General features: G+C 37.3%; 2 protein-coding genes across 3 annotated transcripts in view; one reads left to right on the top strand and one right to left on the bottom strand.

Annotated features, from left to right (window-relative positions):
• Window positions 1-17,366, bottom strand: part of LOC149134528 (uncharacterized) — a 35,473-nt gene extending 18,107 nt beyond the window's left edge. Inside the window, exon 1 of the transcript XR_016242488.1 lies at window positions 16,296-17,366. The gene's annotated coding sequence lies outside the window, so the exon portion shown is untranslated. The remainder of the gene's footprint in view (window positions 1-16,295) is intronic.
• LOC128248313 (uncharacterized) overlaps window positions 1-20,000 on the top strand; it is a 76,142-nt gene that overhangs the window by 51,495 nt on the left and 4,647 nt on the right. For both annotated transcript variants that reach the window (XM_089354587.1, XM_089354586.1), the window contains 2 exons: window positions 1,998-2,115; window positions 17,538-17,594. In XM_089354587.1, the coding sequence (XP_089210713.1) occupies window positions 2,023-2,115; window positions 17,538-17,594 (150 nt within the window). In that variant the 5' untranslated portion in view covers window positions 1,998-2,022. The remainder of the gene's footprint in view (window positions 1-1,997; window positions 2,116-17,537; window positions 17,595-20,000) is intronic.

Genomic DNA, 20,000 nt, shown 5'->3' with positions numbered 1-20,000 from the left:
GATGAAACACGATTCAGTTAATTGATAAATATTCAGTTGATTGATGAAATAAGATTCAGTTGATTGAGGAAACATGATTCAGATGATTGATGAAACATGATCCAATTAATTGATAAAATATTCAGTTGATTGATGAAATAAGATTCAGTTGATTGAGGAAACATGATTGAGATGATTGATGAAACATGATTCAGTTGATAGGTGAAAATTAGCTGATCGATTAAACATGAATTAATGATGTTCAATTTTACTTTAACTGGCGCCAATAATTTCACGGTGGCCATGCTGGAATAAACTGAAGGGTGTTGTCGATTAAATCGATCACTTTTTGCGCAGTAATGTTTATTTGATCGATCTTGAAAAGATCAAAGCCAAAACTGCCATTGGTTACATAGATTTTTATCCACCCCATAACATTTTCCATTTCAGATATGCTTGAAGTCAATTTGTGGGTTATCTGATACATCACTGTAATGACGCCTGGTTACTACTGCAAATGAAGTCGTGTTCACTTGTTAAGCTTTGTTAGTTTTCATTAAATCATTATGAACAACAACAACAACAACAACAACAACAGCAATAATAATAATAATAATAATAATAATAATAATAATAATAATAATAATAATAATAATAATAATAATAATGAAGGTGAAATGGGAAAGATATTATGCTAGATGCAAAGGTTTTGAGAAGAATAGACTATTTCAATCAAATAGAAGGCGGCTTTTTGGGGGAGAAACGTAAATTATTTTAAAGAAAACTGTGGAAGCGGCTGGTGGCACATAAAGAAAGTGCAGAGTGGCCAACACAGGTGGAAAGACAACTTTTCTCTTTCCACCTGTGTGCCAAGACGTCAGAATTAATCTATATACAGTGAGACTGAAGTTTAAAATATTGCAAATTGGAAAGGACCTGGCCCGGATGGAGCACAAGGCTATTGGAGAAAGACTTTACACAGCTGAAGACTGTCAAGGTTCTGCCTATAATAATTGGTGCATTTGGCAACTGTGTGTAAGGATATAGAGAAATGGTTGAAGGAGATTGGAATGGAATGTCCTGTAGAGCTTCTACAGAAAGTTTTCCTCTTAAGTACAGGAAAGATTACCAGGGGGTTCTAAGCACTTAAAAGACCATTGAAAGCTTAAGGATGCCTCAGGTCACAGATAGTTACCCGCTACCCACATAAATTCTACCCGGAATAAAAACGACCCCGAGTCAAATCATCGATAATAATAGTAATAATAATAATAATAATAATAATAATAATAATAATAATAATAATAATAAGGCTGAGCGTCAGTAATTTTAGGGGAAAGTTTAATCGTTTCATCGACCCCGGACTTGAAAGGATTTTTATTTCGTAGACCCGCCCTATAAGGAAGAAAAGCACTGACATGGCTGTGTGGTTTCGTCCCACTGCGTGTTACCTTAGCAAGTGTCTTCTTCTGTAGCCTTGTGAATATATTTGATAGGCGGAAACTGAAAGAAGCCCTTCGCATATGTGTTTCTGTGTATGTGTGTGTATGCGTGCATGTGTACGTGTATGTGTGTGTGTGTCTTTGTATCTGTGTTTTTCCCCTCCCCCCACTCGCTTGACAACTGGTGTTAGTTTGTTAACGTCCTCATAATTTAGCTGTTCGACAAAGAGAGACGAAGAGAATGAGTTCCAGGCATTAAAAAGAAAGAAGGTCCTGGGCTCGAATTGTTCGACTAAAATTCTTCAAGGCGATGCCCCAGCATGGCCGCTTTCTAATGGCTGAAACAAGTAAAAGGTTAGAGATATCTACCGATGTATGTATGTATGTATGTATGTATGTATGTATGTATGTATGTATCTATCTATCTGTCTGTCTATATGTCTATTTATCTATCTATTTATCTACACACACACACACACACACACACACACACACACACATATATCGATAGACAGATTTATATCCTCAAAAATATAAAGTGTAATGTCCTAAAGCATCCAATGGTTTCTTCTGCAGATCTACTACCGCCTGATGTCTGTGGATGGAATCACTAACTCTGGATCGAAACGTCAACTACGCCGCCGCAGTTGATGACGTCATGGAGATGTTTGGAGTTACACTGAAGTCAGCTCCTGTAATTATCCTATTTTCTTTTCTTTTCTTTTATAAATGATTTCATTGAATGATTTTGATGTAACGATGTCTCCATATAACAACAGCAACAATAATAATGGTTCTTTTGTTATTGACATGAAGTCAAAAATTTTGGGGAAGGGGTAGTTGTCGATTGGATCGACTCTGGTGCTCCATCCCGAAAAGATGAAAGGCGAAGTTAACCTCGGCTGAATTTGAACTCAGGAGGTAATGTCGGGAGAAATGCAGTTAAGCATTTTAACCAGCCTGCTAACGATTCGACCAGCTCGACGCCTTTAACAACAACAACAATGATATCAACAATCCCAACGATAACGAATTGCCTCTGCAGGAAGAATAATTCTTCCTCTACACAAATCTACAACTGAACATAAATCCCCATTTTAGGTGAAGCATTTGCGCCGTCGATGAACTCAAATCTGAGATCCTCTCTGATAAAATTCAGGAGCGGATTGTTGTACCCCACATCTTCACGGCCACTTTCACTTTGCTTATGCCATTAAACCATTGTCCCTGAAGACCGTCCTTCATTATACTGAACAGATAGATATTGAAGGACACCAAATCCAGACTTTTTGATAGAATGGGCGGATCATTGAGACCAGCTTCAATTGCCGGTTGCTTGATTTGTTGCCGAACATAGGTTTGATCATGTACTGTCATAGTGAATATTGATCGTTTCTAGATTCTTCTTCGATCTCTTCCTTCGAATGGTTTCTCTAAGCTTTTTGAGTGTCTCAATGTAGTACCGTCACTGTCATGTTCCAAAAGATCAAAGGAGAATAGCACCCTTGTCATCTGCAAAACAGTCTCCATGACTTTCGTTGCTCATTGCTGGATTCTGAACATCCTAGGCGTTGGGGAAAAGGTGTGACTGAGCCTTTGTTTCATCCTTCGACACCAGGCTAAATTACAGCAACATTCGTCCTAAACCAGGACTGCCATGTTATGTTGGCAAACAATCTTTACTACGAAATATTTTGTGTTTTGCAGAAGTAGAAGCAATTTATTGCAAATTAATTTTAACAAAATCTTATATGAACCCCCAAAGGTCATGTGAACCCCTAAAGATCACGTGGACCCCCAAAAGTCACGTGGACCTCCAAAGGTCATGTAGACCCCCAAAGGTCATATGAACCCCCAAAGGTCATGTGGACCTCCAAAGGTCATGTGGATCCCCAAAGGTCATATAAACCCCCAAAGGTCATGTGGACCTCCAAAGATCATGTGGACCCCCTAGGGTCATATGGACCCCGGTTGAGAACCACTGCTATAGAGGAAGAGTTACTCTACCAGCATTAGCAATTTGCACGACCCACGCCTGTTAATAAAAACAACGTATGCCCACTTTCACACTATTTCTAGAACCTCGTATACACAGGCATGTGTCTATGTGTCTGTGTTCTTATGTGTGTGTGTGTGTGTGTGTGTGTGTGTGTGTTTGTGTGTGTGAGTGTGTACTAGAGTGTTACAGGTGACTTTGGAAAGTTAACTTTGTCAGTGTGAGTAATATAAAGAAATATGGCAGACGAGCAATAACTATACTTTAGTTTTTATCCAATCTTTGACCCCTTTTTCTTTGCTCCCTTTTTCTTTGCTGGTCTAATCTCCATTGCTTTTCTCGCTTAGTTTCTTCAATTTCTTCCATTTTGTAGTTTCATGGAATAAATTAAGTAGCAAAAAGACCCCAAAAAAGTTACACATTCGCTTGAATAACGTTTGTTTCACTTGGCAACGTGATCCAAGCATTGTAAATATGATGTACTTGTTTGGAGATGAGTTATAAGATGTCTAAATAGTTTTAATTGTTAATAAAACTGTAATTCATTATAACTGAAGAGGAAAAAGAAATTTTGGAAAAACAAAAAAAGATAAGGTTTTTCCCCGAGTTTTTTTTTTTTTTTTTCGCTACTTTCCTTATTTGGTATTCGACAATGAAAATTTGATATATTTTAACAATATGTCAAGTAATATCTCGGCTGATCACTTGACACTGCTGTCGTCTGTTACATAGGGATCAAATAAAAGCACTCAGGGACCCCTTATTGCCTACAAAAATTCTAACTTATGACGTTTTGCAGTTTGTAAAAGATACTATAAAAACGGAAATTACGTCAGCTTTGTTGGTCTTATTAATCACACTCTTCATCTACATTACACATGGGGAATTCCCAAATGACTTCAAAAATCCAAATCTTTTTTGTGCAGTACTTATTTTATATATGTGTGTATGTGTGTGTGTATTATAAATATAGCCACAGGAGGGCTGTGTGGTAGGTAGCTTCCTTACCAACCACATGGTCCTGGGTTCAATCCCACTGCGTGGCACCTTGGGCAAGTGTCTTCTACTATAGCCTCGGGTCGACCAAAGCTTTGTGAATGGACTTGGTAGGCGGAAACTGAGGAAGCCCATCGTATATATATATATATATATATATATATATATATATATATATATGTGTGTGTGTGTGTGTGTGTGTGTGTGTGTGTGTGTGTGTGTGTGTGTTTGTGTGTCTGTCCCTGCCCCACCCCACCAACGTTTGACAACTAATGTTGGTGTGTTTACGTCCCTGTAACTTAGCGGATCGGCAAAAGAGCCCATTAGAATAAGTACTAGGCTTACAAAGAATAAGTCCTGGGGTCTTTGGTTCCCTAAAACTATATATTTATATAGATTTCATACTGTGAAACTTAATTTAATTTTGCCGCTTTTCGTCTCTTCTTGCTATCGATTTCTATTCGATAGTTATTGATCGATTTTATTAATCATAAATGAAGAGTAAGCTGTAGGTAGTGAACTTGCCTGTCAGTAGGACATTTTGTACGAGCCATCTCAGTTTGTCATTCAGTCAATCAACCAATCAATATATTTACATATACATACGCGCACACATACATTCATACACACACACACATTTATTTATATATATGTATGTATGTATGTTTGTATGTATATATAAATACACATCCTATACTCTTTATGTCTACCCGAGTATTGTATCTAAGGCCGTCTGTTTATCGTCGAAACATTACTAGGACTCAATACACAAAGAAATCATCCATCTGGAAACTATGGGTAGTCATGACAACTGTTTTCATGGTGTATGTATTTCACACAAATCAAACCTTCTTAAGAGAAATATATCTTCATTATTTACTGATCCTGTGACACCCGTTTTATGTTTTTGTGAGATAATGTACAGTGAATCAGGATATATTTGTACTGACCATTAATACTGACACTGTTTCGCCTGTAAAGAGTGGATATATATCGTTTGGATTCCTTAGATTAAAAAAAAAACGTTCTTACGTAATAAACCACAGCCTTGATCGCTTCATATTCAATTAATGAGGTAAGCGTGTTCATTTAATCACGTATACATGCATGCACACACATATATATATATATATGTGTGTGTGTATACATACATATATATGTATGTGTGTGCATATATATGTATATAAATATGTGTATATATATATATGTATATATATATGCATATATATGCATATATATATGCATATATATATATATATATATATATATATATATATATATATATATATATATGTATATATATATATGCATATATATGCATATATATATGCATATATATATATATATATATATATATATATATGTATATATATATATATGTATATATATATATATGTATATATATATGCATATATATATGCATATATATATATATAAATATATATATATATATATATATATATATATATATATATATATATATATATATATATATATATATATATATATATATATATATATATATATATATATATATATATATATATATATATACATATATATATATATATCAAGAGACAGAGAGAGAGAAAGAGAAAAATGTCTTTGGTACAATATTATACATTTGAAAATGGATAGAAATTCCTTTTGTGATAATGGATTGAGATCTGGGGAATTAGGAGGCCAAATGTTAGGGATTATGTGATCATGAAAATTTTCAACCATCCATTCCTGTGTTACTAGAGCCATGTGTGATAGTGCAGGGTCTTACTGAAACATATATGGTCTTCCATTGAATACGCTGTCTATCCAGGGCTTAACAATAATTTCCAGGGCCTCAGTGTAGGTGGCAGAGTTAACGCTAAGGCCTTGTGAAAAGAAGTAAGGAGGCATCACATGTCATTCATTGCTGACAACCCCTAAAACCATGACAGTTGCAGGAAATGTTGTATGCATAACACTTGGAACTTCAAAAGGGTCTGCACATAACCATCTGTCGTTTCTTCTGTTAACTTTTTAATCTTGGTCAAAGTTTTTCTCGTTTGAGAAAAACCAAATCAAATCTTCTGCTGGATTTTTCAGTTTGTTTAAAAGCCTTTCACATATGATGTAGTGATTTTCTTTTGTTTTTTCTGACGAATCGACCTTTCCTCGTCATATAAGACTTATATCTGATGTCTTTGTGGACAACATTTCTGACTGTTCCTTCTGACACATGGAGATCTTTTGAAATTGACCTCATGGATTTTCTGGGATTGTAATCAATGGTCTGTTGAGCTTGGTGGATTAATTCAGGTGTTTTGATGATTTCAAAGCGTTTAGAATGCTTTTTATGCTTTGATACTGGTGATACGTTTCCATCTTCAGTCTCTAACTCCTTACGAACTTTGTAGACGAAAGATCTGGCAACTTTTAAAACTCGAGATATTTCTAAATCGCTAAGCTCAGCCTTTATAACCCCAATAACAGCATGCCTCTTCATTTCTTAAGTAAACTGAGGGTCTGTTATTATTATTTTCTGAGACAAAGATTATACAGAGTCAGCAAAAAATGCAGCAATGACCCCCCAAAAGGTATGTCCTCAAATACCTTACGCACTCTGTATATAATACATGAGAAATCTGCAGTTACTCTATCTAGATTACAAGTTCAGGTTTATACCTGTAATTATTGGGGCCCTAGGATATGTAACATACTGCCTAAATACCAGTCTTGAGAAATTAGGCTTCTCAAAACCAGAAAGGAGAAAGCTAATTCGAAGACTACAGATCCAATCCATCACTGGAACTGTAAAAATCTGTAAAACTTCCTAGAAGTTTATCGTTTAAGTATATATGAGCATTTCTAGATATGCAAATATATACATAAAACATACAAATCTGCACATACATACATACATACATACATACATACATACATACATACATACATACATATATACATATATACATACAAAGATACCCTGTCGTTGATGTTGAAATTTCAATGAAAGAGCCTTGGATCCACGTTGGAAACTGGCTCTTTCTCTATTGGCAAAAAATCTTGAAATAAAACTGAACAATGACATATATACAAGCATACATACATACATACATACATACATACATGCATACATACATACATGTATGAGTTATACATACGTACATGTATGTATGTATGTATGTATGTATGTATGTATATGAGATCCGTCACTAGCGTTCCCATAGCATTAACAATGGAGTGGATACCGTCAATGTCACTTATAATAGTAACAATAACAATAGCCGAGGGATTATAGGTCACTACTAACCAACCGGGCTGAACGACCAATTGCTGAATATTAGAATAGAACGGAGAGAGTGAATGCTAGTGTTTACTTTTGACAAAAACTATACTCTGTGGTTAAAACTACTATTAAAGACGGTAGCGTGAATATTTAGTAATACTAGTAATTATACGCATAGCGTGAATATTTAGTAATACTAGTAATTATACGCATAGCGTGAATAGCATTTGCCCCAACTATAACAATATTGTTACCTGTATGTGTAATAACAAAAATTATTACATGAATAATCCTAACTATGTAAACAATTTCAATGCTAATAATGAAGACGGTAAAGGTTCATAACTCTGACTACAATACTAACAATGGTGCCAACTATTCGAATCGACCTCAGAATACCTCTTAACTATCCTTTGAGAGATAATTGCTTAAGTTGTAATGTTGTTTATAAATGTACTGTTGTCACCACCCGGTCGCACGCCGCCAGATTTTGCATAGAGCCGATTTCTTGCTCATCTGAACTCTTCAAATACTAATAAGAAACGATCTGTCTCCCTGGCCAGCCACATCCATCACCTCAAAGCTGATGGTATTCCCTAAGACATATTCCGGCACATAATTGATATGGGAATGCCGTACACGAGAAACCGACTACCATGTAATTAATGCTGTTGTGAGTCGCTCAGGATATTACATGAGGGTGAGGTCTGCCTCTTTAATCGCTTTTCTGACGTAATGCTGTCACCGGTATTACAAAACTTTCTCTTATTATTATTATTATAAATCATTACATTCTGACCGAAATAAGTCAGCCTTCCTATTCCGCTCCACTCGTTCGCTCTTACACTTCCTCAACATTCGTCTTCTTTACAATATTCAGTTTCATTTCTCGCCTTCTCCATCTCCTACCAGCGCACCGTCATTTCTCCTGCCTCCTCTTCCCGTTGAACTCATCTTTATACACGACAGACCCACTTTGCAGTCTTCATCACCTGTACCCCGTTAACGTCTACTTATTTCTATCTTTATCTTTTTATCTCCTTCTTATCTAACCCTTGACTGCTATGAATTATGATAAGCTAATTGTCTACTAAGTGTCTCTGAAATCGACTGGCTCACAACGTTTCTCGCTCATTCTTTTACAACGTTTCTCGTTCATTCTTAAATTATTCTTTGTTAGATATCGGACTTCCTTTCATCTAGCTTCCCTAACCATTTTCTCAAACTTCAAAGTTTATCGCCAGTTTTATTTCTTTTTCGAGTTGCCGTTACCTCGCGCCTTTTAACTAACTCCTCTTCAGTTACGCTACACTTTTCCCTCCATCTTCTCTTTTCCTTTCTACTTCTCACTACAACCCCTCCTCAACCATTCTTGTCTTTCTTCAGTTGGTTTTTAAATTAAGAATTTAAACTTGCCATTACTCCAGTCAGAAGGTTTGATTTGTGTGAAATACATACACCATGAAAACAGTTGTCATGACCACCCATAGTTTCCAGATGGATGATTTCTTTGTGTGTTGAGTCCTAGTAATGTTTCGACGATAAACAGACGGCTTTAGATACAATACTCGGGTAGACATAAAGAGTATAGGATGTGTATTTATATATACATACAAACATACATACATACATACATACATATAAATAAATTGAGCTCCAGTCAACTTGCCATTACTCCATGATAAACGCCAGCCCCGCTCGTTCATTCCAGTTGCCATATTCTTGACGCTTATATATATATATATATATATATATATATATATATATATATATATATATATATATATATATATATATATATATATCTTCTATTCTTTAATTCATTTCCGTTATGCGGCTGCGGTCATGTTGGAGCACCATCGTAATTTTGTACCTTTTGACATAGCTTACAGCTTTCTTTTTCGGTCGATTTCTTCAGGATGGTGGGATTTCATATCTCCACTCCTGCATGCGCTTTTAGCTTAGTTGTTGACTCATTTGGTGAGTGAGTATGTTTGACACCTCTGCCTTCATCTGTACTTCATGCTGAGACGTTGGTTCGTCTGGTATCGTAGAGAGGAGAATATCCCGTTTTGTTTTTTTACAAGACATCCACATCCACATCCACATCGTGTAGGTTTCTTGATTTTTTTAGCAAAGCATTGAAGAGCTCTGGGCCCTTGAACCCCAAGTCATTTCAGTACCTGGTCCTAACTTTAGATAGAGTGGATGGTACCTTTGGGCACTTCCGCGGTCAACATGGTTTCTGTGTCTCGTGTCTTGAACGACCTTAGTATCCATCCTGCCACTTGTCTGCATTTTGTTGTCATCTTGATAATTATGTATCATCGACGTAGCTAGTGACAGGCTGAGTAACGATGGGCAAGTATAAGAGAGCTACTATAAACAGTAATGGTCCCAAGAGAGTTCCCTGGGGAATGCCACTCAGAATTTTTGTTTTCATTAGAGAAGGCATCAATAACTGAAACTGCCTGACTTCTATCTTTTAGGAAGTCATGCAGCCATTCTCCCAGTTTACCAACTATTCCAGGTCCTCTCTCTCTCTCTCTCTCTCTCTCTCTCTCTCTCTCTCTATATATATATATATATATATATATATATATATATATATGCCTTGAGAACATGCAATGGATTCTAAACAACTTCTCACGTGCATCGAAGGCCTTTGGTCTGACTATCAGCATCAAGAAAACTGAGCTTGTCCATCAGTCCATTCGTGACCATCCTTCCACTGTTGCCCCTAATGTATATGTTGATGGGAAAGCACTAAAAACTGTTTCCCTCCTTCACTTATCTTGGTTCCATTGTGTCCAATGATGCGAAGATGGATAAAGAAATCGAGTTCAGAATCGGGAAGGCTAGCTCCACTTTTTATCACAGGTTATAGAACAACCACGACGTATCGTTGAAGTCAATGTATATAAGACAGTGGTCCTGACAACATTGCTTTATGGTGCTGAATCTTGGACTTTGTACCGAAAGCACTTCAATCAGCTTGACGCTTTTCATATGCAATGCTTGCGTATTATCTCCAAAACAGAGTGACTGTCTTCATAATAGTGAGCTACTTACAAAATGCGACATATCAGGTATTGAAGCCATCCTCATCAAAATACAGCTAAGATGGCCAGGTCATCTCTCACGTGTGAGTGATATCAGAATTACGAAGCAACTTCTCTTTGACCAATTCCCAACAAGAAAGTCAATTGGAAGGCCAGTCTTGCGCTTTAAAGACAAACTAAAAGACAATCTGAAACGATGCAACATTCTCTTTTCTTCCTGGGAAAACAAAGCATCAGAATGCAAGATCTGGTACCAGTCCTGTTTCTCCTCAGATCAAAAATTTGAGCAAAATCGACTCCAATACCGGGACCAACTTCATGAGAGCATGGAGGCAAACTGGCAAAACACAGCTCCTTACCTGTCATTGTGGTTTTGTGGCATGATGCAAAGCAGGCCTTGCCATCCACTCAAGAAAACACATAGTAACCGATCCACAAGCACTCAAGCCAATTGAGTCCTCAACACTTGTCCCATTTGCCAAAAGGTTTGCAAGACACCAGCAGGCCTCAAGAGACACCTTCATGTCCATAGAACATGATTAATGCTTGATTTTACTGAAAATTTATTTGTTGTTCACAAGAGAATCCATCAGATACACATACACACACACACACACACACACACACACACACACACACACACACACACACACACACACACACATATATATATATATAGATAGATTTAAGAAATATATTTAAATGATATACATATATACATATGTATATGTGTTTGTATGTCTGTATGTATATATGTATATAAATGTATTTATCTATATATGTATATACATGTGTGTGTTTCAATGTAATATATATTCATTTATTCATGATATGCAATTGAAGTTCTAAAAACGTTAAAGCGACACAATAACCACAGTGATTGCTGACTCTCATGTCTTTTGAGAGGAATATAACAAACCGACTTGTTTCTTTTGCATGTGAATATTATTTAAATTTTGTGTTAAATACATGGTAAGATGTGAGGATATCTCAGGATTTAATAAACTACATTCTTTTGATTTTGGTTGCATGCAGCGAGTGCATTATCAACTGGTTATACAAGAGAGCTGTGAACCGTTTATGTAAAGAAGTATCGATATACGTACACGTATATAGGTACATACATGTGTGTGCGAGTGCGCATGCGTGTGTGTGTACAAATACATATATAATTAATAGCGAGAGAAGGCAATCTTTATCACCAACGTAATGTGGACGTTTATGTTAGGACACTGAATACGGAGTTATTCCTTGAGAGGATCTCTCATATGGATTGGCGGTGCAAAAAAGCACACGCATTTATATCGTTAACAGATGGGAACCGTCTGACTACGGCCGCCGGAACTACCAGATCAAATGATTTCATTGCTCTAGTATGGCCGCTGTCAAACGACTGAAACAAGTAAAAGAACATATTTATATAGCATGAAACTATTGGTATCTCATAAAAATATGTACTGTGCTCATTAAACAATATCTCTCACCAGATGGAATACTTTCTTTTGTTGATCTTACCTTCATGAAACAGTATACTATATATATATATATCTTTGTCTATTTACTTCTTTATAGAAACCATTTAATCTACAAGCCTTTCGTTAATCTGCAAAGCTGTCTTTATTCTCCCGTCGTGGCTTTTATGATAAGTGTATAATATTTTGTGAAGGCACGTAGCTAAGTAGTCAGGGTATTCGGCTCACGATAGTAAGAACGTGAGTTCGATTCCCAGCGACAAATTGTGTCCTTGAGCAAGACACTTTATTTCGCATTACTCCGGTTCACTCAGCTGGCAAAAATGAGTTGTATCTTTATTTCAAAGGGCCAGCCTTATCACACTCTGTGTCACGCTGAATTTCCTTGAGAACTACGCTATGGAGTACTCAGCCACTGGCACGTTAATTTCACGAGCAATCTGTTCGTTAGCAAGCTGATCGGATCAACTGGAACACTGGTCGTCGTAACCGACGGAGTACCAGTTATATTCGTTTGTATGCACGATTTCTTTCCTTCGTGAATGATTTCGTAATCCATCCTGAATTTTAAATTTACTCCTTCCCCTTTCTGGGATTTTAAGATCAGTGAGTCTCTAATTCAATCCATTATAAACGGAATTAATTACTGATATAATTAATGCGTTACACTAATTATTTTTAATTGTGGAATTTAGTACTCTCCTTAATGTCATTATCAACAAGAATGGCAGCCTAATCCTCTCCCACATAGGAGTCAATCATCATCAAAATCGTAGTCATCGTCACCACCACCACCACATACATATACCACATACATATATATAGATATATGTATGTATACACACACACACACACACACACACACACACACACTCATACACACATATATATGTATAAATATATATATACTCACACACACATATATATATACATATATATATATACATATATGTAAACATACATATATATACACATACACACAAACATATAGATAGATGCGCGCGTGCGCCAATTAAGAAGGGTAAGAATGAGTACTCAGGATTTCATTAGTAGATGAGTATTCTATATTTGTGGGTTACCATGGAAACCAATGGCAGTCTTATTGCATATCGAAATGCATCAGTAACATCAAAATCAATCATATACAACCGCGCGCGCGCGTGTGTGTGTGCGTGTGTGTGTACAGTAATCTCTCGCCATATCGCGGTTGACCGATCGCGGTTGACCGATCGCGGTTTATTGTTTAAGCTTACGTCTTTTCCTCTGTGGTGTTGTTTTGCATTTACGATAAAATAAATATATACAAATTATAGAAATAATGAAAAAAAATATACAGTGGTGTACTGTTTCTACTTCGCGGATTTTGACATTTCGCGGGTGGGGTGGGGTTGAAACGTATCACCTGCAATAGTCGAAGGATTACTATATATATATATATACATACACACACACACACATACATACATCTATATCATAGACAGATAGATATGTAACGTATGTCTGTCTGTATGTATACTCTCTCTTTCACTCTCTCTTCTTCTCTCTCTCTCTCTCTCTCTCACACACACATATACACACACAATGCTGAATATATATGTATATATATATATATATACACACATTAATATACACAAGCACCAGGCTATGTGACTCTAAGTGGTCCTTGTTCTACTTTTGACAAAATAAATGTGTTTCATTGTTTTTCCCATGACTTAATTATACGAGGAAAGATGTTACCCTTGACCCATTTCAGGATCTCAAAGACTAGGCGGGGGAGAAGGAGGAAGGAGGTTGAATTTCTCCTTTTTGGTTTTCTAGTTCCACTTGTGTACCGCAAGTTCTGTTCCGTCAAAAGACCGCAAGGACCAGGTTAAAGTGTTTAAACCAAACGACAGATTGTGTCTATATACAGGGTCTTCTAAAAATTTCTAAACGGGTTACCCTGCTTGTTTAAACTTCAACTGCTGTTTCCGTCCGATATGGCGGTGAAACGAAAGATCGTGAACGCCAGAGGCATTTCGCAACGATACTCCTACGCTATATACTTCGATGTAATGCCTTTGTTAATACATCTGTAAGAGATTTTATCTTGGACGAAAACTGCAGCATGTTGCCTGTCAATGGTGCATATATGTTAGGTATGACACATGGATGACTATCTTAATTTATTTTGATTTGCAAGATTCTTGATATGTATTTGCGTGTTGAAACAAATTTTGTGCCTAGGAAGGGTTATAAGATAGATCGTGGCATAATAAGCCATAAGCTGCAAGGTCTTTGCATTGCTGGTAAACTGGGAAAGTGACAGCATTACTTCCATAAAGACAGAAGTCAAGCAGTTGCAGCTGCCTGTGCCCAGTTTCAGCAAACTCAAGTTCTAAGTGGTGTTCCCCTGGGAAATATTTTGGGAGCCGTCAATGTTTATAATAACCCTCTTAGACATGCCCATAGTCACTCGCACAGCCACTGTCACTAGCTACGCCGATGATACAGAATTATCACTGGCAATGAAAATCCAGATGAACGTCGCAAGAGAGCTGAAGTAAGCAACGTGTAGTTTAAAGCTGGTAAATTTTAAGCACTGTACTATCAACTCACGAATGCATCGCAGCCTGCATATACAGGACCTGAAGCCACAGCAATGCTAGTGTCACAGGCAGTGAAAGACTTGGGGATCAGTATGGGCAATGATGCATTATTTCATATGCGCATTACCAAGATGGCAGTAAAGTGCAGATAACTGGCAGGACGGATACTAAGATCCTTCAAGACAAGAGACCAAGAAGTTATGTTGACCTGTGGAAGACCTTTGTTCTCAGCTGCCTGGACTACTACTCTCAGCCATGGTCACCACCACATAGTGCCAAACTAACAGCAGAGCTTGAAGCGGTCCAATGTCTCTACACTAAAACAAATTATATCAGAACAGCAGATGAGTTACAGGGAGAAGCAGAAAAAACTACGACTTCAATCCCTGGAGCAGAAACGCAACAGAAACGCAATAATCTACATATGGGAAATTCTGGAAGGGCTAGTACCTATTTTCGGCATTGAGTGTTATACAAATACCAGAATGGACGCCGTTGTATTGTACGAAAGTACCGTCTACTCCATCTAAATTCAGGAGCAGATACTCTTTTCTACTCTAGGCACAAGGCCTGAAATTTTGGGTGAGAGGGGGGGGCAGTCGATTACATCGACACCAGTACGCAACTGGTACTTAATTTATCGACCCCGAAAGGATGAAAGGCAAAGTCGACCTCGACAGAATTTGAACTCAGAACGTAAAGACAGACGAAATACCGCTAAGCATTCGCCCGTGACACCTTGGGCAAGTGTCTTCGACTATAGCCTCGGGCCGACCAAAGCCTTGTGAGTGGATTTGGTAGACGGAAACTGAAAGAAGCCCGTCGTATATATGTATATATTTGTATGTGTGTATGTGTATATGTTTGTGTGTCCGTGTTTGTCCCCCCAGCATCGCTTGACAACCGATGCTGGTATGTTTACGTCCTCGTAACTTAGCGGTTCGGCAAAAGAGTCCGATAGAATAAGTACTAGGCTTCCAAAGAATAAGTCTTGGGGTCCATTTACTCGACTAAAAGGCGGTGCTCCAGCATGGCCGCAGTCAAATGACTGAAACAAGTAAAAGAGTAAAAGATTATATATAAAAATATACATAAAAACACATGTAAATAAAAGCCATGTGGGATACGTATGGAAGGAAGGGTGAGAAAAAGCGAACTGATAGAAAGGGGAATGACAGAAATGTTTTTAATACTAAAATTAAGGGCGGTTAATAATGTGATTTCATGAGGATCCCTTTCCTGATGAAGGGGACGTTGTCCACATGCTTTGTAAGATCTATTAATTTCTCTACCAGAACATGAACTCTAAAATGTTTTAAGAACCTCTGCTCTAGAGAGACATTAAAACTTGTCCATTGTGTCTGTTGTCTATGGGTTCTACAGTTGTTGTGAGTGGCTTAAAAACATACAGGCGGTATGAAGCAGGTTTAGCATTCCAGAGCAAACATTCTGCAAAGATTAGAAATACATGATAAGAAATATCTTCTCGACCAACCTGCTGAATGCTTTGTCATGGTGTCTCGCTACTGGCCACAACTATTGCCGTAGTATTTTACTGATCAACATTGTTGTCATCTTGTTTGCCAGGTCATAACCGTTGTCATATTGCGTCATTGATCATTACTACACGCACACACACACACACACACACACACACACACACACACACACACACACACACACACACAATTGTTTGTGTGTGAAGGCGCATGGCTTGGCGGTTAGATTATTCGAGACAGGATCGTAAGCTCCTGAGTTCGATACCCAGTGGCACCTTGTATCCTTGAGCAAGACACTTTATTTCCCGTTGCTTCAGTCCACTCACCTGGCAAAAATGAGTTGTACCTGTAATTTAAAGGGGCCAGCCTTGTCACACTCAGTGTCATGCTGAATCTCTTCGAGAACTACGTCTGTGGAGTACTCAGCCATTTTCACGTTAATTTCAGGAAGAGGCTGTTCCGTCAATCGGTTCAACTGTAACCTTCGTTGTCGTAAGCGACGGCGTACCAATTATGTGTGCATGTGTGTGTTTGTAGTGTGCGCGCGCGTGTGTGTGTGTGTGTGTTTGTTTGTACGTGTACGTATGTGTGTGTTTGTGTGTCTGTGTGTGTGTGTGTTTGTGTGTATGTGTTTGCGTGTATGCGTTTTGTGTGTGTATGTGTACATACGTATTTATACATATACATACTATGTATATATACCGCGGTTCACCTGTCGCGGTTTGTTATTTAAGCTTGCATCGATTCCTCCGCGGTGTTGTTTTGCGTTTATAATAAAATGAATGAATACAAATTATAAAAATAATTTAAAACAATATACAGTACAGTACTGTTTCTGTTTCGCAGATTTTCAGCTATCGCGCGGGGTTTGGAACGTAAGACCCACAATAGTCGAGGGATTACTGTATATATGTATACATATATTTTCTATTTTCTCTCCCTGTTTATTTCCTTTCTGTTGAAGGACGTAGGCTCGAAACATAAAAGACTTTGTCACTTCCCGAGCGTTAAACTAATACATTTGTTTGTTGTTTACACACCCGTCTTCGTCTTTTGTTTTTTTTAAATTCTCACTATATATATATATATATATATATATATATATATATATATATATATATTGTGTATGTGTGTGTGTGTGTGTGTGTGTGCGAGTCATTCTAAGAAATTGAGTATTGTTTACCAGGTTTAACTTACAAATATCGACTTGTAACAAATATCTTTCATTTTCATTTCAGATGAACTCGGTTATCTTGCATAATGACCCATTTCTTGGATTCTCCGAAACACCTCAGGTAAAGTATATTTTAGCTTGAGCAATGAGTTAATGTTTTTTTTATATATATATATATAAATTAGTCACCGAAGGAGAGACCATGCTGTATGCAGGTCTACCCTTCCGGGATTAATGTATATAGTTAGCAGATAAATTCGATCGTATTATTTCAGTATGCAGGTCTACCCTTCCGGGATTAATGTATATAGTTAGCAGATAAATTCGATCGTATTATTTCAGTATGGCACTCCGTTGGCATACCTCTGAAAATAAGTAAAATTTATTCAAATTTCAAAAACAATAAAAAAAAAGTTGTAAAGAAAGAATAGAGCTCAAAAAAAAAAAACAAAACAAAAAGAACACAAACACTACGCTAAAAATATTTTTGGTCTTAATTCAAATGATTAAAATAAATGTGGCAGTGGGGGTGGGGAATGAACGAATTTATCTGACAGCGCCATAGATTAAAGGCTCTCAGTCTTTGATACTTCGGTGGTTCCTTTCACCGTTTGGCATTTCTCAAATTTCTACTTCACAAAAAGTTTAGTTTAATCAAATCGAAGCTGTTTTTTGCAGTGGTTTTTTATCCATGTTTTCTCCTCTTTTTCTTCCACTATTTTATCCAACATCTGCCTCTTTTTAGACATTTCCATGGACTCAGACCCCTTATGCAGAATATCTATAAAAATTGGGACTTACATAATGAAAATATTTTGGACCTTACCACATCACCAATCCTGTTTTCTGCACTAAAATGTAACCCAACCCATATTGTAACCCGAAAAAACATTTCTTTTTAATGTATTTAAATATAAATGCAGTACATGGTTTAAATATTTTGTTTCTAACAAAACCCATACACCTCTAAACGTCTAATGCCTCTATATGCCTCTTTAACATAAGCGGCCCCATGTAGTGGGGATTTGATTGCCCAAGTTAAGAGCCACTTGTGTGCACAATAACAAATGCAAGTCAAAGTGTGGGTGGGGCACCTGAGATGTGGTTCCAATGTTTGTAACCGAGTGATGTGCTCTAATAAACAGATGTTTATCAGACGAGCCAAATGTTGAGGTTGAAGACTTCAGCAGACTCATTTGCTAATAAACAGTAACCCTACATAACGGGTCTCAGCTGGGACACCCGAGTACTGTTCGCACATCTTTGTCAGTGCTGCTACTACCCACACAGATAACGTGGACCACATTAAAAGAAAGACCCTCAAATCGGGTTAAAGTTACCCACCTGCCCACGGTCAGCTGAGCCGCATTTTTACAGTCCACTCTTTTCCTGCTCTTATTACAGTCTCTGTTTCGTGAAGTGAACTGATGCGTGTCATCTCCACGCAAACACTCCTGCACCCTAACCCTAACCCTCACGCAGTTTCTCCTGACTCACTCTCTCCCTCTTCTCCGATCATCCTTCTTCCCTCACACACACACACACACACACACACACACACACACACACACACACACAATCCACGTCACCCAATCCTCCTTCTGCGGGATGTCAATATTTTCCCTGTAACTGTCTGCTTGTTCGAGAGAAATGATTTCCATAGCAACCTCCCTGGTCTCGGAGGATCTCAGATCCGAGAAGGCCACGGCTACGGCCCCTTCCTCCAGATAAAACTAATAACACACGCACCTACACACACACATACTTACATATACATATAAATAGATAGATAGATAGATAGATAGATAGATAGATAGATAGACAGACAGACAGACAGACAGACAGACAGACAGACAGATGGAATTACAGACTAAATCTTTATCGAAGAAACTCTGCTTTTGCAAATTCTCTAGTTCATCAGTCACAACGTAGATTCATAAAACATTTGTGTATTTGTAAATGTCCTAGACTCACCACAGATGTATCGCTTTTGATCATAAGTTTCCTGAAAGAGGTTAGACCTGGGACTAAGCAACAACAACTACCACATTAATATTTATATGGCCGCTTACCTCCCTTCCTACCTTTCTCCACGGTTTTTATCCAGATTTAAAATCATTTTATCTTTAACAACTTTTGATGCTGGAAAACTAGATTTTCATCTGAAGTAACCTATATTTTTTGCAATACACACGGGAGTCTTAAAGCGATGTTTGTAAAAAAAAACTATTGATCACGTAAATCGATTTTACTGTGAACACATTCTGTTTATTATTGAACACAGCTGAAAGTTCATAAAGATATCTGATATGAATGGGAAATTGATAGATTTTTATCGAAGTAATAAAAGTGAACACAGGTCTCGATCAATGCTGTGTAATTTCATCAGATAAATCGATGTCCTTTATACCACCAAAAATACCAAACATAAAATATATTTGTTTACTACAAACCTTGTTTCTCTTGTGCAGCTTCACCGCACAATAGCAAATAAAACACATATCGACGTGATTAAATGTGATTAAAA

This window comes from Octopus bimaculoides, chromosome 7 (assembly GCF_046866305.1).
Source record: "Octopus bimaculoides isolate indiv1 chromosome 7, ASM4686630v1, whole genome shotgun sequence".
NCBI lineage: Eukaryota > Metazoa > Mollusca > Cephalopoda > Octopoda > Octopodidae > Octopus > Octopus bimaculoides.
The sequence above is the reverse complement of the archived record's forward strand: the minus strand, read 5'-3'. Positions and strand labels throughout refer to the sequence as shown.